Source organism: Colletotrichum orchidophilum, assembly GCF_001831195.1.
Source record: "Colletotrichum orchidophilum strain IMI 309357 chromosome Unknown Scaffold_3.1, whole genome shotgun sequence".
Lineage (NCBI taxonomy): Eukaryota > Fungi > Ascomycota > Sordariomycetes > Glomerellales > Glomerellaceae > Colletotrichum > Colletotrichum orchidophilum.
In genome coordinates, this window is record NW_019172959.1 from 428,908 (window position 1) to 456,644 (window position 27,737).

At 52.2% G+C, this 27,737-nt stretch overlaps 11 protein-coding genes across 11 annotated transcripts; 7 read left to right on the plus strand and 4 right to left on the minus strand.

Annotated features, from left to right (window-relative positions):
* Positions 1–178: 178 nt before the first annotated feature.
* On the minus strand, positions 179–1,791 carry CORC01_00530 (high-affinity nicotinic acid transporter; the record flags this gene model as incomplete). Its single annotated transcript, XM_022612187.1, has 4 exons — positions 179–347; positions 400–598; positions 651–741; positions 793–1,791. The coding sequence occupies 4 exons, from the start codon at positions 1,789–1,791 to the stop codon at positions 179–181; spliced, it is 1,458 nt and encodes a 485-aa protein (XP_022481326.1).
* Positions 1,792–2,444: 653 nt separating this feature from the next.
* CORC01_00531 (2OG-Fe(II)oxygenase superfamily protein) lies at positions 2,445–3,687 on the plus strand (the record flags this gene model as incomplete). The annotated part of the gene is made up of 3 exons (XM_022612188.1): positions 2,445–2,834; positions 2,897–3,323; positions 3,380–3,687. 3 exons carry the CDS (start codon positions 2,445–2,447, stop codon positions 3,685–3,687), a joined length of 1,125 nt encoding a protein of 374 aa, XP_022481327.1.
* Positions 3,688–4,338: 651 nt separating this feature from the next.
* On the plus strand, positions 4,339–6,093 carry CORC01_00532 (uncharacterized protein; the record flags this gene model as incomplete). The annotated part of the gene is made up of 2 exons (XM_022612189.1): positions 4,339–4,636; positions 4,715–6,093. The coding sequence occupies 2 exons, from the start codon at positions 4,339–4,341 to the stop codon at positions 6,091–6,093; spliced, it is 1,677 nt and encodes a 558-aa protein (XP_022481328.1).
* A 924-nt stretch (positions 6,094–7,017) lies between these two features.
* On the minus strand, positions 7,018–8,000 carry CORC01_00533 (uncharacterized protein; the record flags this gene model as incomplete). The annotated part of the gene is made up of 6 exons (XM_022612190.1): positions 7,018–7,178; positions 7,230–7,307; positions 7,371–7,448; positions 7,502–7,564; positions 7,640–7,695; positions 7,759–8,000. The coding sequence occupies 6 exons, from the start codon at positions 7,998–8,000 to the stop codon at positions 7,018–7,020; spliced, it is 678 nt and encodes a 225-aa protein (XP_022481329.1).
* Positions 8,001–9,144: 1,144 nt separating this feature from the next.
* CORC01_00534 (uncharacterized protein) lies at positions 9,145–10,711 on the plus strand (the record flags this gene model as incomplete). Its single annotated transcript, XM_022612191.1, has 2 exons — positions 9,145–9,898; positions 9,978–10,711. 2 exons carry the CDS (start codon positions 9,145–9,147, stop codon positions 10,709–10,711), a joined length of 1,488 nt encoding a protein of 495 aa, XP_022481330.1.
* A 1,231-nt stretch (positions 10,712–11,942) lies between these two features.
* CORC01_00535 (maleylacetoacetate isomerase) lies at positions 11,943–12,608 on the plus strand (the record flags this gene model as incomplete). The annotated part of the gene is made up of 1 exon (XM_022612192.1): positions 11,943–12,608. One exon carries the CDS (start codon positions 11,943–11,945, stop codon positions 12,606–12,608), a length of 666 nt encoding a protein of 221 aa, XP_022481331.1.
* A 173-nt stretch (positions 12,609–12,781) lies between these two features.
* On the minus strand, positions 12,782–14,250 carry CORC01_00536 (fumarylacetoacetase; the record flags this gene model as incomplete). The annotated part of the gene is made up of 2 exons (XM_022612193.1): positions 12,782–13,125; positions 13,197–14,250. Coding segments are annotated over 2 exons (1,398 nt in total), but the record flags the coding sequence as incomplete, so codon positions are not given.
* Positions 14,251–14,651: 401 nt separating this feature from the next.
* Positions 14,652–15,547, minus strand: CORC01_00537 (uncharacterized protein; the record flags this gene model as incomplete). Its single annotated transcript, XM_022612194.1, has 3 exons — positions 14,652–15,198; positions 15,391–15,404; positions 15,464–15,547. 3 exons carry the CDS (start codon positions 15,545–15,547, stop codon positions 14,652–14,654), a joined length of 645 nt encoding a protein of 214 aa, XP_022481333.1.
* Positions 15,548–16,155: 608 nt separating this feature from the next.
* CORC01_00538 (fungal specific transcription factor domain-containing protein) lies at positions 16,156–18,463 on the plus strand (the record flags this gene model as incomplete). The annotated part of the gene is made up of 2 exons (XM_022612195.1): positions 16,156–17,663; positions 17,728–18,463. 2 exons carry the CDS (start codon positions 16,156–16,158, stop codon positions 18,461–18,463), a joined length of 2,244 nt encoding a protein of 747 aa, XP_022481334.1.
* Positions 18,464–19,275: 812 nt separating this feature from the next.
* CORC01_00539 (tartrate dehydrogenase) lies at positions 19,276–20,507 on the plus strand (the record flags this gene model as incomplete). Its single annotated transcript, XM_022612196.1, has 3 exons — positions 19,276–19,537; positions 19,603–20,093; positions 20,151–20,507. 3 exons carry the CDS (start codon positions 19,276–19,278, stop codon positions 20,505–20,507), a joined length of 1,110 nt encoding a protein of 369 aa, XP_022481335.1.
* Positions 20,508–25,120: 4,613 nt separating this feature from the next.
* Positions 25,121–26,644, plus strand: CORC01_00540 (uncharacterized protein; the record flags this gene model as incomplete). Its single annotated transcript, XM_022612197.1, has 1 exon — positions 25,121–26,644. One exon carries the CDS (start codon positions 25,121–25,123, stop codon positions 26,642–26,644), a length of 1,524 nt encoding a protein of 507 aa, XP_022481336.1.
* Positions 26,645–27,737: the final 1,093 nt, after the last annotated feature.

A 27,737-nucleotide genomic window follows, 5' to 3' on the forward strand; every position in this document is an offset into this window, starting at 1 on the left:
GAGAGACAATGGAGCCTTTCTCAACTCTCTGATTTCTCATTTATTGCCAGGTGTTATCGGCAAAGTTAAGCACATCATCATGTCAATTTATCCATGGAGGCCCAAGTTTATTGCCAACCCAGACACCTACAGGCGCACTTCTTATGGGCCATATCAATTGGAGGCATGGATCTGGAGCTTACTCTTGTCTGACTTGGTCCAGACGCTTTCTGTCTTTCTTGACAACCAGCACCCAGCTAGCCAGTATCGAGCAGATACCAACCACTAGCACCGCCAAGTTTACCGCATACGAGATGCGATATCGAGGGCCAAACACCGTGCTGAAAACATGTGGGCCAACTATACCGCTATGCAACTGTCAGCAAACACCTTTTGGAAATAGAGTCTCATTGAACGTACCCAAACTGTGCGCAGGCATTCGTCAGGCCAATCCCGATTCCTGAGGCCACCGTTCCCTCCAGTGCTCTGATGCGTTCGGGCCAGATTACCGGGTACGCACACCCAGCACATGCCACAGACACGATCAAGCAGATGTAGCGCACCACTGGGTTCTCGACGAAGACAAGTATTATATAGCAGACGATAATCGTTGATTCGACTGTGTCGGTTAGCTTAATGTTAGTTCTGGACATTCTCTCGAGGTAACTTACTTCCTACAGCTGTCATCCATGGCCTAATCCACTTTCTCTGCAGCATAAAGCCCAAGACATTGAGGAGTAGAAAAGCTGTCACGTACGGAGGCTACGGTGAATCAGCATGAATCCTTATCTTCCAGACGGAACTTTGGCTTACAATGTTCATCAACTGAGAGTATGCCGTAATAGTAAAGCCCAGCTGGTAGATGACAGTCGGCAAAGCGAAACCAACCCCGAACCCCCCGATGCCATGACAAATCCAGTACAAACTGAAAGTAGAGAGTGTTGGGTCCCTGGCCATGGATTTCAGAGACTTGAAGTCCCAATGTGCTTCTCCCTTTGGTACCGTGCTGGCGAGCCTCTGCTTCATATACAGCCGCTCCTCCTCGTTCAACATCCTGGCCGACTCCGGATAGTCAGGCAGCCAAAAGGCAAAGAACGCAAGCAAGATAGCCGGCAATCCTTCGAGAATGAACAGCCACCGCCAACCAGACACATTGCCGAGCTGATCCATATATGAGATAGCGTATGCTAACAGACCAGACAGCGCACTAGAGACCTGGCCTACGGAATAGAAGAAGGCGATGCGTTGCGGCATCTCTTCGGGCCCGTACCAGAACGCGTAGTGATACAACACTGACGGGAAGAAGCCCGCCTCGGCCATGCCGATGGCGAAGCGGACGCACATCATGCCCGAGAAGTTGGTCGCCGCCGCGGAGCAGCATGCTGACACACCCCACGCCATGATCAGGATGAACATCCATCTCGAGGGCCTGAACAGCTTCAACAAGATCGTGTTGGTGGGCTCGAAGATGAGGTAGCTGTAAGAAAAGATGGAAAGCGTCCAAGCCCACTGCGACGGCGTGAGACCGAGCTGCTTTTTGATGCCGGTGCCGGCTTCGAGGTTGATGATGGCGGCGTTGGAGTAGTTTGCGCTGTCGATGACCCTGAAGATGTATACGAGTGAGTAGAAGCCCACGAGCCAAAAGTCAATCTTTCGCAAAAGCCTTTTTTCGAATTCGGGACGATCACTGCTTGGTTCGGTCTCGGGGTCGGACATTTCTAGGCTTTCTGGTTTTGCTGTTCTTTCGGAAACTCCTTGTGTATGGTTGACAACGTAGGCCAGAGCATCGATTGGATCCTTTGTCGTCGACATCTTGGTTTTCTCCACTCTTGTTTCTGACGAATACGAATGGGCTGAAAGCTGGAATTATGAAAACGGTTGGTGGAAGCCAAGATACAGCGGACATTGTCCCATAGGAGTTTCCGGTGCTAAGTACCCAAAAGATTTTGTTTCGAGCACAGAGTAACGCAACACAAAACACAATGGCCCGATGCGGGGAGTTTCTCATGGTGACTTCAACTTTGCCGTTCATCACGACATGATAACGAGGATTGCGATATGCGGCCTCGACCAATTATGTTCCAAGCGAATATGCCTGCCATCCTTCATCTTTGGCCTTCGATATCGGGCGCGGTAACAATATCTCTCGTATTATGTCCGACTTTTGGGGAAGACTACCCCGTCCTTCTTTCTAGCCTCTAAGCACGTCTTGAGTAGCATCATGTGAAGGATGACAGTCCGATATCTTAGCGGCGAATGTTTGATAATATCGTTGGCTGGATAGGGTGAGCACGTTGTTGGGGTTCCTAAGCACGCAATGGCCGATCATGTTGCCGACCCCGCGTGAGCAACACTGAGCTATCAAGCTTAAGACGGAACTCTTTAAGGCGTCTACAGTTTTTTATCGGCAAAACGATCTTTTGAGCGATTGTCTCGCTCGCGCTTTATTTACAACAATCAACACCATGGCTCCATCCGCAGTCTCACCACCACCCTCAAACACCGGCAAGCTGCTTGTCAAACCCTGGTCTCGACCACAGCCGACAAGAGAAGATCTAGACTGGGCGCCTCTCACCACCATTGATCTTTCACGGTTTGATGAGCCAGGTGTCAAGCAGGAACTAGCAAAACAACTCTACGATGCCATCGCACGAGTGGGGTTCTGGGTCGTGACGGGCACCGGCATCGATGATGATCGTGTGCTACGTCAATTTAGCATCGGGAACACATTTTTCAAAGAGCCGCTGGAAGAGAAGCGGACGCACCCATGCAACTTTGCAGAAGGTGAGTATTTTGGATACCGGGAGAATGAGAGATGGCTCGGAGATACGGGGGTAAAGGAGAACATCGAGATGGTAAGATACGGCTTTTCATCATGGCAAAATGGATATAAACGTGATATTAATCAAGGCGGCAGCTCAATATCCACAAGGACATCCCAGCGTGGAAGGATGTCGGCCGCCATCGAGTCATTGAAGAGAATTGGGAGGAGATTAGAGACTTCCACCGCGACGTCTGGGAAGTCGTACGAAAGCTTTTTGTTCTCATTGCCATCATCTTGGAGCTCCCAGAGGATTACCTCGCCGACGCGCATGCCTATGACCAAGTATCGGATGATCATTTGCGGTACATGATCTACAATGTTCGGACTGAGGAGGATTGGGACAAAGCACAAGCGTTTTCGACGGGTGGCCATACGGATTTCGGCAGCTTGACACTTCTCTTTTCCCAACACGTTGCCGGATTGCAAATCAAGACGCCAGAGGGAGATTGGAAATATGTGAAGCCCGTGGAGGGTGGGATTACATGCAATGCTGCAGACACCCTGACGTTCCTCACCAACGGTGCGTATTGTTTCCGACTCATCTGTGTCAAAATGGTTGACCTAACTTATGAGCAGGATTCATCAAGTCTACAATTCACCGTGTAGTAAAGCCTCCAACGGACCAGATCAACATTCCCCGCCTTGGACTTCTGTACTTCAGTCGGCCGGGCGATCACACGCCGATGAGGACCTTGCCATCGCCTCTTCTGGATCGCCTTGGTCTGATTAGAGATGAAGACAGGGACTTGAGCCGGCCAGTGCCATCCGGGACGGAGTACGTGCGGGCAAGGGTAAAGGATGTGCATCACAAAAAGGTGCTTGATAAGCGCGAAGGAACGTCATTCCAGTACAAGGGGTTAGAGGTCAAGAATCACTATGACTGAGATGAACGCAGCATTAGCTCAGGTCTTTTTCTAGTTGGTTTCGTACCCGTCAACAGTTGCGGGAATAGCAGTCTTCATTTAGGGTCTGTCAAGCAAGCGCTCAGCCCTTTCCTTACAATTTTCCGTTGTACTATTGTTATCTCAAAGAGAATTGTCTTGTTGACAAGGGAAATGTGCGCATTTCTGGGAAGCTTACCTACTTAGCTAACAGAATCTGCAACTGCAACTGCGTCGGCATTGTTTGAGGTAGGTTCTATCTAAATAGATATGAAATTAGTCAACCATATCTGCCGCAAAACCTCTGAAGTTCCTGATCTACATCAGACCTTGGTATTCTTGCCATGGCTTTCACAGAAATAGGGCCCTCCTCCCGCGATACCTCCTCTTCTAATATTCCAATATGTCGCTTGTCAGAAACATGCCGCCCCCAGTACATGTCGCTATCAGCACGCTAGCTGTCAATGTTCTACCAATCAAAACGTGAGGCTGCATTCATAGGCGTCCGGCACAGCGAAAAATACTGCGGACCACAACACGTTAAGTCGAGGCAAAAGATGGTATCACAAAGAGGGGTATAAAGAGGGGGAAATCTTCAGAGACAACCACAAACTTTGAAGCATTACCAGATTACCCTCAACTTCAATACACATCATGCCTGACTTCGACGATGATTGCACCTGGCCGCGCCGGCTACTTCACATACCTACCATGATATCGGTGCATTGGACGCCTGGCAACTGTTACGGAAGCGATCGTGAGCCGAGATATATCGCAATCTCGTACACTTGGGGCAGATGGCGGTTAAAGGGCCCGACCCATCCAGAGGTGAAGGGACTGGCTGTCAACGGCGTCACCTGGGAAATGCCACGAGTAGACCCAGCTCATTTTTCTACTGCTGAAATGGAGAACATTTTGGGGTCGGCATTAAAACTTTCAGCCGAAATCGAAAGTAAGCAGTGACTGGGCGCAGAAACGCGCCAAACACTACCTTTGCATGGTCGAGGTGCTGACGAGGATGAATACCTAGATTTCAATGATCCCGGCAAATCACTGCCTCCCATCAACTACCTCTGGCTCGATGTTGCTTGCATTGACCAGACTCGTGGTTCAGTGGAGATGGCTTCAGAAGTCGGTCGCCAAGCGAAGATCTTCAGGGGGGCCACGCACACGTTTGCATGGTTGACGAAGCTCTCTCGCCAAGAATACTTATCGCAGTCGGGGCGGCACCAGGAATTAGCCAAGCCATCACGAGCCGAAGCAAAGAGCGGTGCAGATAAGGTCCGGAGAGGTTTAGATATCAACAGGCTGGAGATCGAACAGCTCAGCCTAGATCCATGGTTTTCGTCCCTCTGGACGTTGCAGGAAGCCTATCTCTGTCCCCAAGCGATGTTCATCACCAGACAGGGAGAGCTCCTGAGTCAATCCGACATTGAAACCCCCGCAAAAGATCCTATGTTGCTGAGTTACTTTATCGACTATTGCGACCACATGCTAACCATAGTGACGGCACATGAGAAGAAGCCGCAAACCATTGCACCAGATGACAGATACTTGCTAGCGTTGAAGCAGTCGCTCGAGCGCAGTGGTATGGTCGGCCTTCGATCGACTCTACCAATCACTCTGCTTGGCGCTGCCCGCTATAGAACGACGACTCGCGTCACAGACCGCGTCTATGGCATCATGCAAGTCTTTGGGTTCCGTCTGGGAAAGTCAAAGCCGGGGTGCAACCCCAACGTTGAAATTCCCCTCCAAGAGCTGGAGGATGAGCTTGGTCAAGAGCTCCTTATCCGTGAGCCTGTTATGAGCCAGATGCATGTTTTTGAAGGTCTTCCACAGGTTGGGAAAGGTTGGAGAATTTCTCAAGACTCTCGACCTACGAGGCGGCTTCATCTCGTCAACCACACATATGGTGACGGCAAGTCGGTTTTTGAAGACATTTCAACAAAAGCCCAACTCTCAACCATCGCTCTCGACGGAATTACTTGGGGTTACTTCAATGGCAAGACGTGCAAGTTCACCAAGCTGGTTGAGATTTGGGACAGCGATAAAGGATGGGGAGGCGGCATCATCGACCTCGATGGCTTGGAAAACTGGACCGCTGTTCATGGACCTGACATTGCCCGCGAAGAAGCCCTTACGTTTAGCCAGAAACATCCAGACGCGGTGGTCTTACTTCTGGGTCTTCCCGAGGGGGGGGCATCCCATGCAAGCTCGAGGATGCCAATAGGTCTCCTGCTTGTTCCCTTCAGTCGTCAGTCCGTGGTTTCAAAGAGCGTAGACATGTGGCAAAGAGCCGGTGTCTGTCAATGGTGGACAAGCCATGTGCCTAATCACAGTTCTGAGGTGGTGAGAACTTTGGAGGGGGAATCTGGAGACTGGATTCTCAGTGCTGGGGCTTTTGGATGATGATTCTCATCGAAGACTTACTTATTCACAAGATTGAGTGCATTGTAATAGTTGGCCAAATCTGGTTTGACTTCTCACTTTGCCCTGATAACAGTACTTGTAGGTCCTAGCCATGTGCCTCTGGTCTCGGATAGTCAACGTCTAACACGAGGTTTACCCGAATATCTCATGAACGATACATGAGTGCCAGCGTTCCCTACCGAGTAAACGACTGGGCGAAAACACATCTCTTATATTCGGATACGGATACAGTTAACTTAATAGTCCTAGAAGATGCCAGTATTGTAAACGATCCGCTTCTCTCTTAGTTTAAAGCAGGTTTCTAGCTAAAAAGTCCATAGACAAAGTTGCACAATCCTAAGAAAACACAACGAGGCCGGGAGCATTAGTACGGACTTCAGGAAAAATGCAAGGCAACACCGCGAGTCAAATTTCATAAGGTCTATCCATATAAGCAAGCATTAAGTACCTCTACAGATGGCGAACTCGCATGCCACGGATGCCAGGGACTTTTAATGATGCTTAGATAAAGTGGCTGAAAAAATTTGAGGTAGCGAGGTTCCAGCTAGAGTGAAGCTCAAACATATGGTAGTCACTTGTCGGCTCCAAGACCTAATTGCGAACGCAGCAGTGTTCGACGACCTGGTATTACTGGCAGGTAAGGCAGCTTTGTATTTGCCGTGTCTGGAGACTATAAAAGTATTGAGAAGCAGTGTGGACGCTTACGTCGCCCAGAAATTGAATGCCAACTTGGAAAATCTTGCACTGCGAGGCTCTTTCTTTTGGTATACGATTGAACCATGTTTGAATTTACGACGGTAAAGGGATATGTGCAACAGTAATGTATTTACAATTTCTTCTTGTCTTGGAAGATATTTATACATCAGGCAAAAAGCCATCAATGAAAACCTAGAAGTCGAAATATCATCCAGCCTTCTGCGCTGGGACATTGAGGGTGCTGAAGTTCCAAGTCTTGCCACCGTCGGGGGATGACATTTCGCCGCCGGTAGCACCATACTTCCAACCTCCGGTGTGCCCAAAACTTTTGTCGGCCTGACTGAGCACAATCGAGATATCCTCCCAGCCTGTGTGATTGTCAGTCGCTCCATCTTTCGGCCAAGACTTAGTGTACTCACTATGAGCGGGGTGCGCAGCGCAGCTGCCAGACGCGCATTCAATAGAGATGTAAAAGAGGTTTCCCTTCTGTCCTTTGCCTGCACAGATTCTGTCAGATTTTCAATTGACAAAAACCAGTCAGCAACCGTTCAAAAACATACTGGATGAGACAGAAGAGGCGAGTTTGTCGTTTACATAAACGTTTTGGTCCCAGAGGTTGGTCGCTGAGTTCAACTTGTCTACGGGCATCTTTAGTCGCAGCGTCATCGACGCGAAAGCTGAGTCGACTCACAGTGCGTTCTGATTGTGGACCCGGGAGAAGCAGTGACAGGATCACCAGCCGTAGGAGTCATGCCTATAAAGCCACAGAAACAAATTAAATTCAGTGCATTGAGGGCGCAACTTAACCACAATGGGCCGAGGTACTTACCAACCAGGGAAAACGCGAAGTTGCACCAACTATTTCCCCCGTTGTTGCAGTACGACCTCCAAAGCTCGCGGTCAGTTATATACCATTACGTGATAGCTAGATCTTTCATCTTAACTTACCCGCTAGGGGAGTTGGAAGTAACGCCTTGCAGGAAGTACGCATGCTGTTCCATCATAATGGCACTCCATATGGAGACATCTCCCGAGACGGAGCTAGGAAGCTTGGGGAGAATGAGAGTGGCACTAGCCTCTTGAATATAGGCTGCACCATTGGTAGAGAGAGAAACGATGTCGGAATTTCCTTGGACCAGAGCAATAAATGTCACAACGACGCCACCAAGAGCTGTATGTACTCCCTTCATGATGGCTAAGGTAGTTGAAGCTCGGATGATTGCTGTCAAGACTAAAAGGTAAGACTACTTTGTCTTCGTACGGTACACGGATTGCGGTAGGAAGAGGAAGAGATGGACGAATAGCCTTATATGAACGGAGTTAATACCCCTGAAAGATGACGGATCCCCAAGAACAGGCGTATAGCATAGACAAACAGGTGAGGAAGGTTAATCGAGACTAATCCTAGGATGGTGACTCCAGCGAACTCCATGGGCCTGGAACTTGTGGGCTGTGGCCCCAGCCTGCAACAGACTGTGTCCAAATGTCTCTTGAGAGTGGCATTGCAATTATTCCCGGCGGCAATCAATCTTCGTTACAATCTCCGATGGGGTTGAAACAGAAAATTTAATCTATACATGGTGTTAGCGCGGTTCTCAGGTTGAGTAATACGCTAATTTCCGTTAATCCCTCCCTCGTGTAGGTTTTTAAACTTTCTTCTCTCGAAGCGTAAACAGGCAACCTCATTTACTAAAGCCCGCTGCACGGATAAAGGACGTTTGACAACGGATATGTTCTCACCCTATACGTCCGCGATCGTAGCACAATTCAGCATGCGCGTTTTCTCCTTTTCAAAGAACCGTTTTCGTTGGCGATACGCCAAACTCAAAGTGTTCGCGTTTTGCTCTCTTGGCATTTAGCGATGCATCCATTTGCCCATCAGTTTTCACTTCACGTTCTAGGCTGGGCACATGTCCAAGACTCACTGGCAGTCAATCAAAACTGTTCTTCAGGGAGCGAGGCTTTAACAATGAGGCGCCTCGCTCTCCTACGAAAGATAGCGCGAGGCGGCGTGCTCTGGTGGCTGCAGACGAGCTGCGATACATACGAATCATCTTGTGCCAGCAGATATCGGAGTGCCTGAAGACCCTGGATCGATGTCGGCACTAGCAAAGACTGCGAATTTTAACTGGAGCGGCTTTTCAGCTTGTCGACCCATGTGCATTAGCCGCATGCAAGCTCCCGGCTGGGCACACCATTACACAACTCATGGGATGCCTCGTAGTCCGCCTTGACGACTAGAGGGGCACATAAATCCCCGAAAGGTTACGCCAAGGGAACTTTCAGCAATCTCTGAGCACCGGGGTGCCGTGTAATTACAGCATTACCTTTCAGATGATGGAGGCGACAGCCAATCCGCTCCCCGCTCTACTGGGTTGGGACGACGCCAGCTCAAGCTTTCGCACTGCCACCCACAACGTCGACATCGAGGCAAACCGCCAGTCGTTTCCATTCCTTTACGCTGATATAGACCAGCCAGACATTCTCAAGTCTTCCGCCGAGACTCTACAACACAATGCGACGGCGTTTATTCAGCAACACTACCAATTAGAGCACGATATTGACATTGTGCTCGCCCTGAAACTCGTCAATCACTGGGATAGAGCTTGGGCGACATGTGGATTAGACTCTGCTTTTCTGCTTCTAGCAGCGTACAAACCTGAGCTTGTCATCCGACTCCATGTTTTACTCAGAGATTTTATGAGGTTGAAGGACGTGGATGACCTCTTTCCGAGTTTCAAGTCGTACAACTATGCCTCTCGTGGAGACCATGCACTGTTCCTACTGGAGAACCAAACCCTGGTTCATTATCCCTACAACTATGACTGGAGTAAGGCATTCAATGCCTGGAAAGATGATACAAGTCTTTCGCAACTACGCGATAGGCTTGGAGCATTTCAAACGGGTCTCCAAAAGCCCCGCGAGAGTTGGATGGTGCTCAAGAAGATGACTGAAGACGTTGAAAGAGAAATTCCTCTCCAGGTCATGGAACAGCTGCGCCAGAGTTTGGAAGCAACCTTTGGCTTCTTTGATAAGAAAATAGAGGATTGCAGAAACACCATCACCGCTTTGGAAAGGGATGAGGAAGGTAAGCGTCGCACCCGATGGCTGAAGCTTGTCTCATCTCATTTCACCACAAAGAGTTCTCGGATTAATCAAGTCTATAGCAAAGCGCTCACTTGTACCCGAGCCCGGCATCTTCAAGACACCTTCGATCTCTTCCGCCATCGAGGTCGTTTCGATCGATATGAGCAAGCTCAGGCCACGAACAGCACAAGCGAAGGGCCCCGATCACGGTCCCAAGAAGCTACAAAAGGAACCCCGACGAATGGGCCGCGGAGGCAACAACATGGCATCAAAAAAGCGATCCGCAGCCCAAGAGCCCAAACTTTGGCGCACCCTTGGCCTTTCTTTGGTGACCTGGCTTGTGGTGGTATCCCTTCCCTTTATAGTGCTCGCAACGTTCCTTTGTGAGGCCGCGGAGGGGGTTCCGATGTACGACAGCAACTTCCACTCGACCTTGAGCCAGCAACTCCTGGGCTTCGGTGGATTATACGCCATTGTGAAACCTCAGCTGATGCAGTGGTTCAATACTCTTGGTTGGCTCACAGGCGAAGGGAAGCCTCCGAAGGGCATCGAGACTAAGTGGCCCATCACGTTCAATGGCTTGGTCATTCTAGCCTTCGTCACTCTGTTAGCAAGCTCGCCCATCTATCCGTACTACCCTCAGTCCAGCATCCCACTTGGTGCCTTCGCGGCGATATGTGCCAATATTGCAACACTGCTCATCATTGAGGACACTGAAAGCCAAATTGTGGAGCAGGAATACAGGATCGAAGAGCAGTCTGATGAGATTTTGGATCTGAACTACGAGCTTGAGGGTCTTCGAAGGAGAGGTTAGAACTGTTTGGATGCAAAGTTCAGACGAGCAGTCAAGATAGATCCTGTATAGAAGTGAGGATGCATGATTCTGTTAGACATACATCATAAATAACAAAGATTTGTGGCGTCGTAACTGCTGTGCTTTCTGTTACTTACCTATGTCCGCATATATGTTTCGATTACCATCTATACTCTACGTTACTCACTTACTATTGCCTGTTGAATAGTTGTGGGATGACCGTCCCCATACAATAACAAAACTACATGTATAAACTACATTGTAGAGCGATACTCTGTTGCTTTTAAATTATCTCAGGGTGTAATTTGTCTTTGTATTTCTATTTTTGCAGAATATTAGCTTATGAAAACAAAAAGGAGTGAGCTAACGATGTAAGCTTGGAGCCCGACCGGTTTGTGACCGTTGTCATATACCACCAAATGCGGAGTGATATTGGCATGTGTCATTTGACATGTGTCACAATGTTGTGCATGGCGTTAATTGCTGCCCACAATTAACGGCGACGTTTTTGCGCCAACATTATTATAAATACCCTAGTACCATCTTTGATAGGTACTTCAGGGGACATTATGATTCACCAGAAGCTGTGAATCTGCCATGATTCTTAGCCAGGGAATACTATGCGATCCACAAACTTCCCATCACCCTTCCACTCCTTCAAAGTATCTCGTTACCCACCGAATCAAGTTGAAGGAGTGTCCGTGCTAGTTCCAAAATTTTATTCAATCTTTACATACCTTACGTGCCGAGGATGAGTCGGGCTGCGGAACTGAACCTGCGCTGTCCTAGCCAGCCGTCACCATTCCGCGGTTCCGCCCCCTCTCCATGAGCAGAAACCCGGAGTGTGGACGACGAGCCAATCACTGGTCTCAATCCCATAGCGTTCTCACACGATGCTTAAGACCCGTTCCCCGCAGTCGGCTTGCCGCTGAGATCCATTTTCCCCGCAGGAACCTCCCAGGTGCCTGCAGTGCGCCTCCTTGTCCGAGCACATCCCGTTCGGCACAGGAAGGCTAGGAGCGGTTCTCCGACGCCTCTCCTACATCAAGTAGTTTCCTCTAGCAGGCGGAATTGCTATGATTAGGTGGTATAATGGCTATGACATGAGCGAAATAAGACCAAGCCCGAGTCCAGATGCGCCATCAGACTGGCCTCTCCTGGAGAAGTTGCCCATGTGAATCCAAAGAAACAGATATTCAGTCAATACGTGTTACTCAAACTTCCAGTCAAGATGGCCGACTCAGACTACATCCTTTACTCCTACTTCCGCTCCTCCTGCTCAGCCCGCCTGCGCATCGCCCTGAATCTGAAATCCATCCCTTACACCACGGTGCCAACCAACCTTCTCAAAGACGAACACCTCTCCTCAACCCACCGCGCCCTCAACCCCTCCGCCAGCGTCCCCCTCCTCATAAGCCGCTCCGCCGCAGATTTCAAAGTCACCCAGTCCGTCGCCGCCCTTGAATACCTCGAAGAAACCCACCCATCGGCCACGCCCTTGCTCCCCAAGGACGCAAAGACGCGCGCCGTGGTCCGGAGCCTGGTCAACATCATCGCCTGCGACACGCAGCCTGTGACCAATATGCGCATCATGAGGCGGGTGCGGGCGATGGGCGGAAACGCGGAACAGTGGAACCGCGAGCTCATTGCTGATGGGTTTGCGGCGTACGAGGCTGTGGCAAAGGAGTGGGCGGGGAAGTGTTCTGTTGGCGACGATATCTCCTTGGCGGATGTGGCTTTGCTGCCGGCGTATTGGAATGCTGAAAGGTTTGGGGTTGATGTGAGTGCGTATCCGACCATCAGGAAGGTTGCAGAGGGTTTGAAGGACCACCCAGCGGTTGCCAAGGCGCACTACTTTAACCAGCCGGACACCCCAGATGAACTGAGGACGAAGTAAGACTTGTAAACTATCTATCTCAGTCGTGATGATATCGGAGTTAGTCAATTGTCTGCATTCACGCCATTCAGTTGATCATGTTTCTCATATTCAGGAACCATTACACACAAAAGCTTTTGAATAATTGATGCGTGTATTCCCTCAACCATGGTTGACGAGCATGGTTGACGAAATTAGAAAAGCTTCAACGCGGCCTCAATCTTGCCAGACACCTCACCAAATCCGACCAACGCGCCCTCCTGGCCGCTCCAGCCGCGGATGATTAGGGTATCACCATCTTGCAAGAACTTGCGCTCCTCACCTCCGCTCAATTTCACAGCCTGCTTGCCTCCCTGCGTCTGCTCGAGGATACTGCCCTCCGTGCCGGGCTCCGTGCCGGAAATCGTTCCCGATCCGAGAAGATCACCCGGTCGCAGGTTGCAGCCGGTGATGGTGTGGTGCGCAATCATCTGCGGCCACGACCAGAGCAGGTTCTTCGAGTTGGTGCGGCTGATTGTCGTCCTAGTTCCGTTGGCAGCTGAGGGGGTTGCCAGATATGTTAACATCTGCAATACTGCAAGGGTTTAGGGGATTGAATTGGTAACGTACTGATAATGTCCACTTCCAAGTCGACGCCCAGGACGTTGTTCTTCTTGCTCTCGCGCAGGTAGGGCTGCAGCTCCGTCTTGTTCTCAATGCCAGCTGTCTTGGAGCCGTCTAAGGCGTCCGCGAGAATCACCCACGGACTGATGCTTGTGCCCAGATTTTTTGCCGTGAAGGGCCCCAGAGGCACGTACTCCCACGCCTGAATGTCGCGGGCGCTCCAGTCGTTCATGAGGACGTAGCCAAAGATGTGCTCCTCTGCCTGGTCGACCGGGACCGGCTCACCAAGCTTGTTCTCCCGGCAGAGAAACATGCCCATCTCCAGCTCAATGTCCAACCTCTCGCAGGGTGCAAGCACGGGCACCTTGGGCTCAGCCTTGGGGTCCTTCAGGATCTGACCCCACGGTCTGCGGATGGGAGTGCCGGAGACGACGACGCTGCTGGCGCGACCGTGATACGCGACAGGGAGATGCAGGTAATTAGGCTGGAGCGCATTGTCCGGGCCGCGGAAGAGGACGCCGACGTTGTAGGCGTGGTTCTTGCCGGCGTAGAAATCGGTGTAGTCGCCAATGGCAAAGGGCAGATGATTCTGGATCTCGGAGAGGGGAACCAGGGCTGTCTTGCGCAGCTCGGCGTTGTCCTTGAGGAGGCCGGCGTGCGGCGTGTTCTCGCTGAGGATGGACTGCAGATATGTTCGGACTTCTCTGTGGACCGGCCGGCCCAGGGCGGCGAAGTCGTTTAGTGTGGTTGATGAGAATACAGAGACGCGTTCCTGGATTGAGGGCAGGGCGTGGAAGCCGCCGGCCTTTGCAAAGGCCTTGAGATCTAGAGCATAGTCCCCAATGGCGATCGCAGGGCGATGAGTCGGTTCTGACTTTGTGGAGATGATGCCAAAGGGGATGTTGGCCAACGAGAAGTGGCTTCGGGGGGACACGGAGACCCAAGATTGAGAGCTTGCCATTGTGACGGGGCGTAGGAAAGGCACGAGCAGTGAATCGTGATTGTTCAATGTGGTGGTGATGATGACGACGAACAACACGACAGTAGGTAATGAGCAGCTGCTCTCGTAACGAGGTTTCGTTTCTTGAAGCTTGGAGCTCTCAGGGCCTCAGCCTGAGGTCATTGCTGTTTGGAATTGGGCCATTCCGCAATTCCGCCGCAAGCCGAGCGGGTAGGTATGGGCACCGGGCCGCCGCGGAATGAATTGGTGGCTGCGGGGTAGCTCGGCGCCGTGGCGGGGAAGTCTTTCTTGCTGGGACCAAAGCCGCGAGTAGGCGACGCGTTGACGGTTTACTCATTTCCGCGTTTGTAGACATTTTCCAGGTTGGTGTAACACGAGATCAACGCGGCATCATTTCTTGCCGCATCCCGAGCCGTGTGAAGCTGCCTCGGCTTGGAACAAGCCTTGATCTTGCAATATTTGGAAGCAAATATTGTCATTCTCGATTTCTCAGTCTGGTTTTAGAAATAGAGATTCTGCTGCAACTTGGACAACTCCTCGGCCTTGCTGAGGCTTCTAGACGATGGTCTGTTGACGGGTGTTAAGATTATTCGTGTCATAGCCCGAGGTTGAGGCTCGATGACCGCGTCTGAAGTGCTCTGGGGGTCCGATAATGAGCCCGGCACAGAGCCAGTGTCTCTTGGAGGAGGAGGAGGATAAGGAGGAGGAGAAGGAGAAGGAGGCGCGAACAGAGAATCTGATACTGTCGGGATCGGCGATTGAGGGCTCGCAGCGGGGAGGTCAATGGCAGGGTCATTGTGCTCTGTCGCCTTTGACCGGTACCAGGCTTGGATGTCATCAGGTGTCTGCAACGGGAGGCCATCCCACTCTTTGACACGGTCGACCTTGTTTTGTCTCGGTGTCCATGCAGCCTGTGGGAGGATGGTAGGTGAGGAGGCAGAGGCGAAGCTTCGGGTGTCAGGTGCCCCTGAGAGCACGCGGAAGAGAGCTGCTTCAGTCTCGGCGAGTCGGGTTTCTAGCTTGTTGAGGTATCCGTTGGGAATTCCTCTGAGATTTTCTGATTGTTATTCAACATTTCTAGAAATCAAACTATGGATGGTTGCCAACCTTTTGCTTTGCTCTGGGTATTGACACCTTTCAGGCTCGTGGCTGCATTGCAGACAGAATGGACTGCGGGGAATATTAAGTCTCAGGACTTGGCCCGACAAGGGTCCTCTCGGAGAGTCAGGAGCCACTTACAACCTCCTATCACACTTGAACGGTGTTAGTCAACTGCCGAGATGAACATTGCCCAGGGACATAATTGACTAACCCGCCGTTTTCTCTGCCGACAGGACTCGCAGGCGATGGGGCTCTGCAAAACATTGCCCTCTATCTCACTGCTGTTGTGGGACATGCTTGGTTCCTTTGTTTTTTCTTACAGATTATTTTAAAGAGAAATTCGTTCTGAACTGAAGAGCCACTACTACCGTTGTCGTTCGCGTCCCTGGTCGATCGAGGATCTCGGACATAAAAAGCTGGTGTTCAGGAACAAAACTCCATGGGCGCTGCGGGATTTTCTTTGTCCGCCGGTGCCCCACCCGCCGGAAGGTGCCGTGTCATGGCCCCGCCCTCACCGACGTCGCCCCGACGCGGGCGCGTCAGCTTCTCGTTACTTTCCTTTCTCGGACAACGATGCCTTTTTCGTCTCTCCCATTTCCCTCGCCCTTCCAGATATACCAGAGGCTGATGTTGGCCGAGCTCACTTCAGCCTTGGCACAGCTGGCGCACTCTCATCCGCACAACAGCATCTGTTGACCGCCCTTCCTTTCTTCCTTTACTCTCCTTGTACCTCGGCGGGGGACATATGAAGTCTCTGAAGTCTGTCTTCGCTAATTGTCACTTCCATTCTCCATATCGCATCATGCTTCAGGTCCCCACTGTCCTTCGAGCCATCCACTGAAGACGGGATATCAAACCCCCAGGATCTTCATTCCTCTTTGGTGAAATCTTCTCTCACCCCAAATGGATGCCGTAGAGTCGCCCAATACCACCTCCGAGTCGGGTACCCTCAGCCCAGCGCACTTTATCCACTCACGCAAACGGAAGTACTCGGGCTCTACAGATCGTCCCACACGCGAGTATGGCTTGATGCGAGACACGGGTCAGCATGACACCGCTCGTTTCGTCGGCAGTGGCAGCGGCATTCACTTTATCCGGGGTGTTTACGTGAGGCTCGCCCGCAAGTCCGCACTCAGGACATCCCAGTCTAACAACATCAACGATCTAGTCCCTGGGGAAGACGACCAGCTCCATCAAGAGACATCATCCCGTGATGGCCACGAGCAGAACCTCTGGCGAAGCTCTGAGCTGATATCAGAGCCCGAGGGCAATGAACTCAACACCTCCTTTGAGCACCTTGTCGACTGGTCCAAAAGCTACTTTGAAGAATGGCACCCGACACTTCCTTTCCTCCGCGCCCTAGATGTGCTGAAACTCTTTGAGAAAGTCACTGCTGGTGGGGTGGCTGCCCTCAGCCATCTCGAGCGCTCGATCGTCAAGTCGATACTGTCAATCTCTCTAGCTGACAGCCGCCAAAAAGCTCCCTTTGCCCAGCCAGTTCCAGCGTCCCTCGTTTTTCGTACAGTCGAGGAGGCAATGTCGGCGTCTCAATTCGCCCTCTACCAACCGGCCTCGATCCAAACTACACAAGCGGCACTTGCTATCCAGCTTTTCCTTGTCTCCATGCTGAGATTGAACTCGGCATCAAGGTTAGGCGGCTTGATAGTTCGGATGGCCTTCCACCTCGGCCTACATCGGTGTCCGTTGAGATACCCATTTTTCACCAAAGAAGAGGCACATTTGCGCCGACGCGTCTTTTGGTGCATATACTGCACGGAACGATTTCTCTGCCAAGCCCTTGGCCTTCCCTTGGACATCCGGGATGACGACGTCGATGTGTGTTATCCAGGCGAAGAAAAGCACGGAACTCTTACCCACCCCGACGATGACAGGCTGCAACTACTCACTTACCTTGTAAAGCACGCGCGCATACGAGGGCTGATTTTGGAGTTGAGGAACAAATCAATACACTCCCGGGATGATACCGCAGATCGAGCTAGTTACGTTCAAGTAGAGCTGGCAAAATGGTCAAACGAAATCCACGACGCGGTTGAAGACGAGCATACGCATGATGAAACCGCACCTCAACCACCAATGTCTGCAAGACATCGGATTTTCTTGCTCCTGCTGAAATACGAGTCAATGATATCTCTCAACCGACCGATGCTGACTTCCGATCCCTCGAGTCCCGCGTACTCGACTGGCTTACAAAACTGCATCTTTGCGGCGAAATCCATCTTCATTGCCCTGAAAAGGCATCATAGCCAGAACAAGATCCCAGAAGACCCTACGAGCGCCTGTTGGCTTGAGCCCTTGCTTCAGCCATCATTCACATGGGCGGTGTGGATCAGTGCCTTCATTCTCATATATGCTGGCTTTGAACGGCAACTACCTTTGTCAAGCGCGCTGAAGTAAGTGTTTCACACACCCTGGTAAAATAGCAGTCTTGAAGACTAATCACACATCTTATTACAGACACGTTGAATCAGGCAAGGATATTCTTCGTCATATCGCCTCTCGCGACACATCCTGGCCCGAGTACTGTCTCTCAGCTGTCGATGAGCTCACGGCTGCCGTAAGAGAACTGTCTGTACCGAATAATCTGCTCCAACGACAGCCGAGCACCAGCAATCTAGCACCAAATAGCCATTTTCGAACAGACCTTGGGCAGACAGCACGACCAAGCAGTAGTTCCAACATACCCAGAGGACTAAGATCCGACTCAACCAATACACAGCCGACTGGATCCAGCCTACGAGCCCGATTCTCCCCATCTGTCGCCGCATCCTCGGGTCGGCCAGATGATCAAGGCCTAGTCACACCGGACAATACAATTTGGTCACAGAACCGAGGCGACGGACTTTCAGGACCAGAAGACCATTCTGGTAGATGGCCCACCCAAGCCTCACCAGCATCGGGCCCATCGGTCAACGCGGCGTGGGCCGCTAGCACGCCCGGGACTCAGTCTGGCTTCCAGGCAGCTACGCAACAGGAGTCTCCCAATTTTGACAGCCAGCATTCCTACCTGCATCTGAGTATCACGTCGTTCCCCGCGATGGATACATCTGAGAATGCACCAGGCGAGGGCCAGGAGTTCATGGTCTGGTATGACCAGCTGTTTGCCAATTCTTTTGGTGCCATTGACAATCCGTTCCTGTCTGCGGCACAATTTGATCCATCTGTAGACCCTACGTGGTCGTATCTTCGATGATTTGTCTGAAGCGTTGTTGAAACAGCTGGAATTAAGACTCTAAGTGTTGTAGTAGTGGCTGCAAATGTTTCCAACTGCGGCCACAAAGTTGAAGACACTGAACATTTGTGTTTCGTTCAAATTTGGGCTTGCATTAGAACCTATTGTCAGTTAGAAAGAACAACCTACTTGCTATCACTTCAGCGGATTTTGATGTGAAGCTGTATTTGAGTCATGGTGAAATATTACCTTGGCACTCAACCATCTGGCGACGGGGAAACTTGACAGTTGAAAATCACCTTTCGACACACATTGATATGCTTTCAAACGCGGGGAAAGCTTGCAAAATACTTTGCTCATGGATACTTCAGATTCAGTTGAGTTGCATTAAAAGGCTGATCCTGTGTGCTTGCGAGGCAGAAGAGAAATAACGCTACACCGTCGAATGATAATTCTGCGGACTTGACTTTGTCCGCGGACATAACTTCACCAGCGGACTTTGTTAACGCCGCTACCCGGACCCCAGATCGCCGCCTCCACTACTAGCCCCAACTCCACAAAGTCCCGACACTTGCGGCGCGATCCCGAAGATGGAGTGTGACGAAGACGGTGATCTAGCCGTTGTCGGCGAGAGTCGGACAGTTACAAAAGAAGACAACTTCACTGCATTCTGATATACACTGCAACACAGTCATCAGCACCATCTTCAAGATTTTATTTAACAATCGAAGGGGAAGGAAACATACCTTGCCCCTCCATTTCATCCCCTCATATCGCCGTAACATCAGTACCAGGCCCATCCACCCAACCCACCCCCTTCACAACCATTCAAGATGTCGCCAAGCGCGCTCCCCGCCCAGAAGTCTTACAGCATCGCCTCCATAGGGGCTGATGGCATCGGCCCGGAGGTCATCGAGGCCGGTGTAGAGGTCCTCAAGGCTCTGTCCGAGACTCTCGGCACATTCGACCTCAACTTCACCGACTACGACTGGAGCTCCGAGACTTACAAGAAGACCGGCAAGTACATCCCGGACGGCGGTCTCGAGCAGCTCAGGAAGCACGATGCCATCCTCTTCGGCGCTGTCGGCGCTCCCGGTATGCAACCCTCCAATGATCCACACTCAACCCCGGCTCGACAGATTCGACATTAACCAATACAGATGTCCCTGACCACATCTCCCTCTGGGGTCTTCGCCTGGCAATCTGCCAGCCCTTCCAGCAGTACGCCAACGTTCGCCCCACCCGTGTTCTCCGCGGTACGCAGTCTCCCCTACGCAACTGCGCCGAGGGCGATCTGGACTGGGTCATCATCCGCGAGAACAGCGAGGGCGAGTACGCCGGCCAGGGTGGTCGTTCTCACCGCGGCCTTCCCTGGGAAATCGCCACTGAAGTTTCCATCTTTACTCGCCACGGTGTTGAGCGTTTGATGCGCTTCGCTTTCGAGACTGCCCGCAGCCGTCCTCGCAAGCTCCTCACCTTTGTCACCAAGAGTAATGCTCAGCGCAACGGCATGGTTCTCTGGGACGAGGTCGTCTACGAGGTTGCCAAGGAGTTCCCCGACGTCTCCCTTGACAAGATGCTCGTCGACGCCATGACCACAAGAATGGTTCTCGACCCCAAGAGCTTGGACACCATTGTTGCCACCAACCTGGTGAGTACCTGTCCGCGTTGTGTGATGGCATAAGAAGAAGACTGACAATGATACCAGCACGCCGACATTCTCTCAGACCTGGCTGCTGCCCTCGCCGGTTCCATCGGAATCGCCCCTACCAGCAACCTGGACCCCAGCCGCAAGAACCCCTCCATGTTCGAGCCTATCCACGGCTCTGCCTTTGACATCACCGGCAAGGGCGTCGCCAACCCCGTTGCAACTTTCTGGACTGCCGCCGAGATGCTCGAGTGGCTTGGTGAGAAGGAGGCGGCGACGCAACTCATGGAGTGCGTCGAGAACGTCACTGGCAACGGCGTCGTCACCGCCGACCTTGGTGGCAAGGCGACGACGAAGGAGGTCACCGCTGCTGTTGTGGCTGAAATCAAGACCAAGCTCGGCAAGGACAGGCAATAGAGTGTTAAACGTAAGAAATATTGGAAGGATTTATGATTTCGCTCAAGGATCCGAACTTACACGATAGGAAAGCATATGGAAACAGAATACCAGCATACATGTACGTTTACACACGTTCACTTTATCGATGAGAATGTCATGGTTCGTGAAGACATGTTCATGCGTATTTTCATTACGACTGTCAGCATGTGAGCTGTGACTGGACAATTTTCTCCCTCTATATACACGATAGAATAAGCTACCACATTGCTTCCATTCGCCTATCAATCAAAAGTTCTATTCTCTTCTTAGTCTCTTTAAAGCCAATACAATGCTGAATTTGTCGAATATTTCGTCGGAGTCATCATTTCCAACGAACTTGACGAAATGAAGTGTCGCCAGCTGGACTAAGAACACGGGAACTATAGGCGGTCATAGAGTCCTGAAAGCCATCATCAATCCTTTCCGAGAGCATCCATGGTTCTCTAGACAGTCCTTATAAGCCAAGGTTCAAATTTCAGTCTCTCATAATCTCATAAATTCACTGCGTGCAGTGTTTCGGTCGATTTCCAGCACGGAGGGGAATAGCTTTATATCTCACGGGTTGCAGATCTTGAATACTTCTTAGGATCATGGCAGACTGGTAGATCTTGAAGCTGTTCGACTTCCATCGAAATTGACCATTTTCTCGAGGCCCGGGTATACAGGAAGCCTGCAAATTGCTATTTCTCCAGCCCCTTGTGCACAATTATGCGTCAGAGGAAAAGGCATGACTTAGAGGGCCGTTGTTGGATAACACGACTATCCCCAGAAGCAATTCCCATCCTATAGAAACATTTTCATCCCTCTCAGTACCGATTTGAACACTTTCTATCCCATAGAGAAGTTACCCATGAGAATTATCTGCAGAACTGTCTCTCAAAGTAGCAGGGCTGCAGGAAGCCCTCCAGAAATCCCTAGGGCGTCTTGGAATGCCAAGTCCGCGGGCAGCTATCATCTTGCGACACACGGGATCTGGATTGATTGTGGTAAGGAGGCCCGTATTCTCCAAACTAGAAATAGGTTACATCCCGCGTGCAACAGCGACTCGTTCCGTTCCGATTCAGTCAAGCCCCTGATATCACCGACATGAAACGCTTCGCAGTCGGGGCGGCCGATAGATCTCCCCCCTCCTCGAGGCTCTTCTCTACTTGCCTTGCAGTAGTGAATGAGACTAAGCACGCTCCAGACGTGCACGCGCTATCGTCTAGACATGTGTTTTGCTAGCATCGCCTGCTCCGTGCGATGGGGTGGCCATGTGAAGCGACGAACCATCTCAGAGATGAAGGAAACAGGATAGTCTTACCCACTTCACGTGTGAGACCTGACTAGGAAATTTACCTCGCGAAAAACGTCAATCTCAACCCGAACCCACAATTCACGGTGGGTGCCCGATCCGAGTAAATCTGTTCTCGCCAATCCCCAATAGTCTAGCGCATGAGGCCGTGCCAGCTGCAGCTCAGCCTAGACGATGCAACGACGGACCTAGCGCAGCGGGTGTTTTGACAGCATTGTCTCCATGAATCGCGTGGGTTAGGAGTAGGATCTGACACAGCCCGCTTGTTCTACCGTCGATCTAGAAAGAACGAAAGAACAGAAGAAAGGGAGCTAGCCAGCGGGGCAGGTCAATGCCCTCATTTTTGCGTCGAGGGAACTCTCGCTTCGATGTTTCCGTGGAATGCGTTTGGAATCTTTCTCGATTCATCTGTGAGAAGTCAGGAGGCTCGGAAGCGGCATCTACTGCGTCATTCCTCGACCAAGCGGAGCGGGGCATCTGATAGTACGGAATGCGAACAACGTCGCGATCCGGCGGGCCGTCATGTGCAGGTAGGCTGGCAGGCGCCTTATTCGGCATGTGGTGAATGGGTGAGACTGGTCTTGGAAAGCGAGGTCTACAAAGCCGGAGGCGAGGGCAGTTTGCATCTTGCAGCGAGCGATGTTGCTCGGCCTCAAAGTGACGGGGCTTCAGATATGGCATGGGTAGTCTGACGGGAATGACTCTTTGACAGGTCGTAGGCGCCGGCGGCTAAGGAGACGATGGCACGCGGGAAGTGGCGCATGTCAACATGGAGTGATGGATGGCGGTGTGTCTGGTCTGACCTGGGTTATCCATAGCAGCTCAGCAAGGCAGGTCAGGATCCGCGAGAAGGATGCCCGTCAGCCACGGACGGGCGCCCTTGAGGAAGTGAGCTATGAGAGCCATTGACCTTGAGTTGAAATGCCCCAAGGATTCCTTTCAGTGGAGTTATGGGAGGCTGCGAGAAATCCCTGCAACGGGTTGATCAACGTATCCTTGGACAACTCTGGTGCCCAGGCGCCCTTGACCGGCGACGGGCGATTTGTAGCAGCTCCAGTCATAAACGTGAGAAGGGAGGGGAGGAGTGGGCTGCTGCGTTTGGATGGCAGGAGAGTCATGTTGCTTCTCCTGTATCATCAAGACATCAACCCCCAGTTCAGATCGAAATGGAGGGGGGATGGATGGGGGACGGATGGGTAGGAGGGATATGCTGCGTGTCGAATGAGGCCGGCTATTTTGCCCTCATCCCGTGGTCCGACAGGCTCGATCGTGTGAATGTAACACTTTGAAAAGGCAGACGCGGGCAGACCGGGCAATCGGATACTGTATCTGCGTGTTCTGTCCGAGATTCTGTCCGACAGTTCCAGAATCCCTTTTTCGAAAACCTTTTAATTCGGCCAGGCCCCCAGAGTTGAAAGGGCTCGAAACTAGCGCACCCCAGAGCTACGCTTCGGCCTGGCAACTCGGCCTCGTCAAACAGTGGCCCGGAATGTGGGAAAGAGGGGGGCAAGCAGGGCGTGAAAGGGCCTAGATGAGCCGGGTTCATGGAATATCGATCGGGTATCGACTCCTAAACGGTGTAAAAGACCAAATGTATCCTTCAAAGGTCAGACCGCAAACGCCTTAGTAAAAGGATGTCGATAGCGCAGAGCAGAGCCTTGGCGCATGCAATGGCCATGGCATGCCTGCATTGAATGACTGGAAACATGGGAGAGTCTCGCAAAATGGGGAAATGCAGAATTGGGGGAGCAAACTGGATAATGGGACGTGGGAGAGGGGACATGGATCTTTTGCGCTTTGATCCTGCGTCTCTACCACAGGTTGCAGAAAAGGGAGGACTTGGACCAGCTCTCTGGGATGAAGCTCTGTTAGGCAAAGGAAAGGTCAAGCTCAGCTCTGGCCTATATGCAACTTGTGCCCTCCCCAATGCCAGAGCTTCCTCCCTCTTTCTCACGATCCTCAGCTGAATATGCCCTTGATCAGTTGAACACGGCGTGCATGCGTTGCTCCGCCGTGCTCCCTCTGTGCTCTGCCATGCTCTGCCATGCTATCTACTACGTTTCTATGTGCTCTGACGTCCGGACTTGACTCCGCACTAGCGTTTGACGCTAGAACTGAACGCAACCGAGCGACAACGGTTCTGGCTCGAGTCAAGAGCAAGGGAACCCCGGGGACGCCGGCTGTCCACCATCTCTAGCTGTAAGTGGTCATTTTCTCAGCAAGGCCAAAGTTGATCGCAGAGAGCTGGGTCAAGCTGCAATTGCGCGGTGGGAGGGAGGCCGACGCCAGGGTCGGCCCCTGTGTCGGGAGCTAATCGATATCTTCCGCAACGGAGTCCGTCGCCGATCGTGGAGAACCAAATCCCCCGAAAGTTCATGTTCCGAGTCTGGCTAGTATCCTGGGAAACATACTTCATGTCTCACAGAACTGAGAGGTCTTGGCCTGGAAGTCTGTTCAAGAAAGGGGGGGGAGCGGGGGGGAACGACACCAAGTGTCTTGTCATGTCTTTCAGTTCAACACCACTCCTTTCCCCTTTCATTCGGTGACTTTCCTTTGCCTTTCCTAATACACCAAAGGGGGGTGGAAGGGGGTTTAGACGCGAACGAACAGAGCCCAGAGCATTGGGCGTTGCTGATTGAGGTGAAGCTCTGGGTTAATGCCGGCCAAAGTTTGCAAAGGAGGAAAGATGCCAAACACCACAAGCTAACACCACATTGTGACCAGTGCCAGTCACGCGCGACTTGGACGGCATCGCAGGACAAGGAGCCTCCGCCAGTCCGTCGAGGAATCCGAGGACCAGTTACCACACTGCTGCTTGCTGGCAGCCCGCCGCTGGCCGCTGCTGCTCGGGGCCCGAAAAGGAACATCCTATGGAATGGCTCAGATACCACCTGGGCACGTTTTCGAAACCAGGGACCGGCCGGTCAGGCATCCGTCTGATGTCGCGATGCATTTCATGCTGCCCTCATGATTCGTGTTGCGACGGTGGGCGAACGTGCGCCTGGGATCCGCGCCACCACACACCTCTGCCCAGTGAACACCTTTCCATATGAAGTAGCTGGCCGCCGCTTCGTGTGGTGGGAGTGGTCGAGGTAAGGCGAGAAAGAGCTCTGGTTTCTGCTGTCACCCAAACCGAGCTATCGAAAGTTACTTGTTCTCTGTCGCTGTCGTCGACGCTGTTGCTTTTTTTGGCGCGCGCAAACGAGCTTTACTTCACTCGTTTTGTTTCCTTTTCCCTCATTCCTCGGCTCACTCACCTAGTCCTCTCTGGAAAATAAGCATAAGCAGCGTTGCCTCGATGCAGTCGGGAAGCAACGAGCCAGCCGCAGCTGCGGCTGCTGCTGCTGACATTACTAGCGACAACGAAGGCGAGCAAATAACATCGTCCAAGGCAAGCTTCGAAGACGCGCCGCAAGAGCAGCCTCCCAGTACCTCCAACTCGGGCCAAAGCCACCCATCCGAAGACAGAGCTCCTAGCGAGGATGCCGGAAGAGACAACGGCAGCAAGCCCCCTTCGCAAAAGGTACCGAGCCGGCAACCGTCGGTGGAGGGCGAGGGAAGTCGGGCAGCAGTCGCCGCAGGATCGCAACAAGGGAGCAGAGCGCCGTCGAACAAGGCACCGTCGCCAGCGGGCAGCCGAGCCGGTTCCCAGCAGGGCAGCAGGAGAGGCTCCAATGAGGCCGCCGCGGCCGGCGGAGGTACGGCCGATGCCCCGACGGCGGCATCGGATGCGGCGATCGCCAGGGAGCGTGCCCCTGGCGACGAGAACCGTGAGGCATTCCGCGACTCCACGATCACGGCCGTCAGCGAGAGCACGGCACTGATGCTCAGTCGAGACGGCATGCCCAAGACAACAACTGATCCAGCGGCGGCAGGAGTCCTGGGGGGAACGGGCGAGACCCCCGACGACGACGAGCTCGAGCCCCTGACCAAGTACGTCGATTGGACGGAACACATCTCCATCTCCATCGGCCCCTTTGTCATTCTCTTCTTCGATCTCGCGCTGCCGGTCTGCATCTACTATAGCTGGCTCCGCGCGCGGCGAAACGATCGTCGCGCCGCCTGTCAGCCTGCCTATGACGCGGGCGTAGAGTGCGGTCTGCCTCCTGTTCAAACGGTCGAGAGTAGGATTCTCGGGTTTGCCATCATTGCTTTCGGTTTCGGCGAAGTTTACATCCTCATTGTCCGCGTCTACCGACTCATCGCTCGCTACGAGGAGTGCGCGCCGCTGCTATCCAACCACTGGTGGGAGCTGGACGCCACGACCTGGGTATACGCACTCGGCCTGATTGCCGCGTTGGTCCCCTTTGTCTGTTCGACCACAGTCTATGAGCCGTTGGTCGTCGAGTGGCTGTACCTCTACGCTCCCGCCTTCATGTTCATGGTACTGGACGTCATCGCCTTTGCGACATTGATCCCGATCAAGATACCGTTTAAAATCAACTCGGATCCCAAGGGCACGCGCCTCAAGCCCATTGTCTACTACGCCGCAGAAGACTTCTTTGCCGTCGACGGAGCGCAGAATAGGGAATTCCGCAAAAGGTACGTCGAGCGGTACGACAAGTCGATAATGTTCCGCAAGATGATTCTCGAGTTGACTCTGTTCTGGATCGGCGGCTGCTCGGCCTTCATTGGCTACGTCGCCGCCATCATTTGGAATCTGGAGTTTGAACGCGCATTTGGCACGACGTTGGGCGTCTTGTTTGGGTGGATTATAATATGGGGTGTCAGTGCGAGATTTTGGATTGAATACGCGCTGAAGCGCGAGGCAAAGTGGTGGAAAGAGAACAAGGCCGAAAGAAACGCGGCCAAGCTCCAATGAGCCTAGTGTTTAATCACAGTTGAGCCCTCCCGTATGTGTGAGTGTGAGAGAGAAAGAAAGAGAGAGTGAACGGCGAAGAGAACGTCGTCATGGGGAAAGGGAGAGGCTCGATGCTGTAACCTAGTGTTAATAATGGCACTGCCAAGATCGTGTACTTATGGAGGACGCATGGGTTCTGACTGACAAGACAAAGGCATGAGAGCCTGGATACCCAGGAAAAGTAAGATACCGTGAGGGCGGGATTTTGCGATTAATCAGTAAATCATTTTTTTGCTTCTACATGCTGTTCTGTGATCTGCTGGGTAATGTGTACAGGCTAGACGTATAGACAGGATATACTAAGATCTCCACATTGAAGTACTTGATAACTTTTTCTAAATAGCATCAACACGATAGCTGCCGACAGGTGATTCCCATTCATTAACGGCGCTCGAATCAGCTCGCAAATGTGAGCGAAAGGGCCAAGTCACCAGGTCCTCCGCCTCCGAACAGCAAAGGGCAGCCTTCCAGGTTCCGGGAGAGCCAAGCCTGGCCCAGGCTCCCCATTTCATGGCAGCATGGGCCGCGAGGCGCACAGCGAAAGAGAGTTTGGGTGTGGGGGAAGCGGGCGAAAGGGGTTTTGTGGATGGTGTAAGAGAGATGGTGTGGTGTCTCGTAGGATGTCGCGATGTGGTCGAGGCAGCTCGAGGTCCGCGGACGCTGTCGGTCCATTTCTGGGGGAAGCTCTGGACTCCTGTTCGAGTGAGGCAAAAACTTGAAAGACGAAACCGCCTCGCAACCATGAGCAGGGTAGCAGGTACGTACTCGGAGTTATGAATATTTCTTGCAGATCTTGCACAGTTGAGAGTTGTGCAATTTATGTAATACCTCTCGCGGCCCATGCTGCTCATCGTCAACAAGAATCAAGAGCTGAATGTCTTATTCATCCGTGCTACCTCCATTGGGGATGAACATGCATATCCACCCCATAATACACCTTACTCCAGATCCTTGACAGCGGGTTGCCAAAATCATGACATTCATTATGCGCCTCACCACGGCATCTCCAGCTCACTCGTAGCAACGAACGACGATAGATGCTCCGCTCCACCGT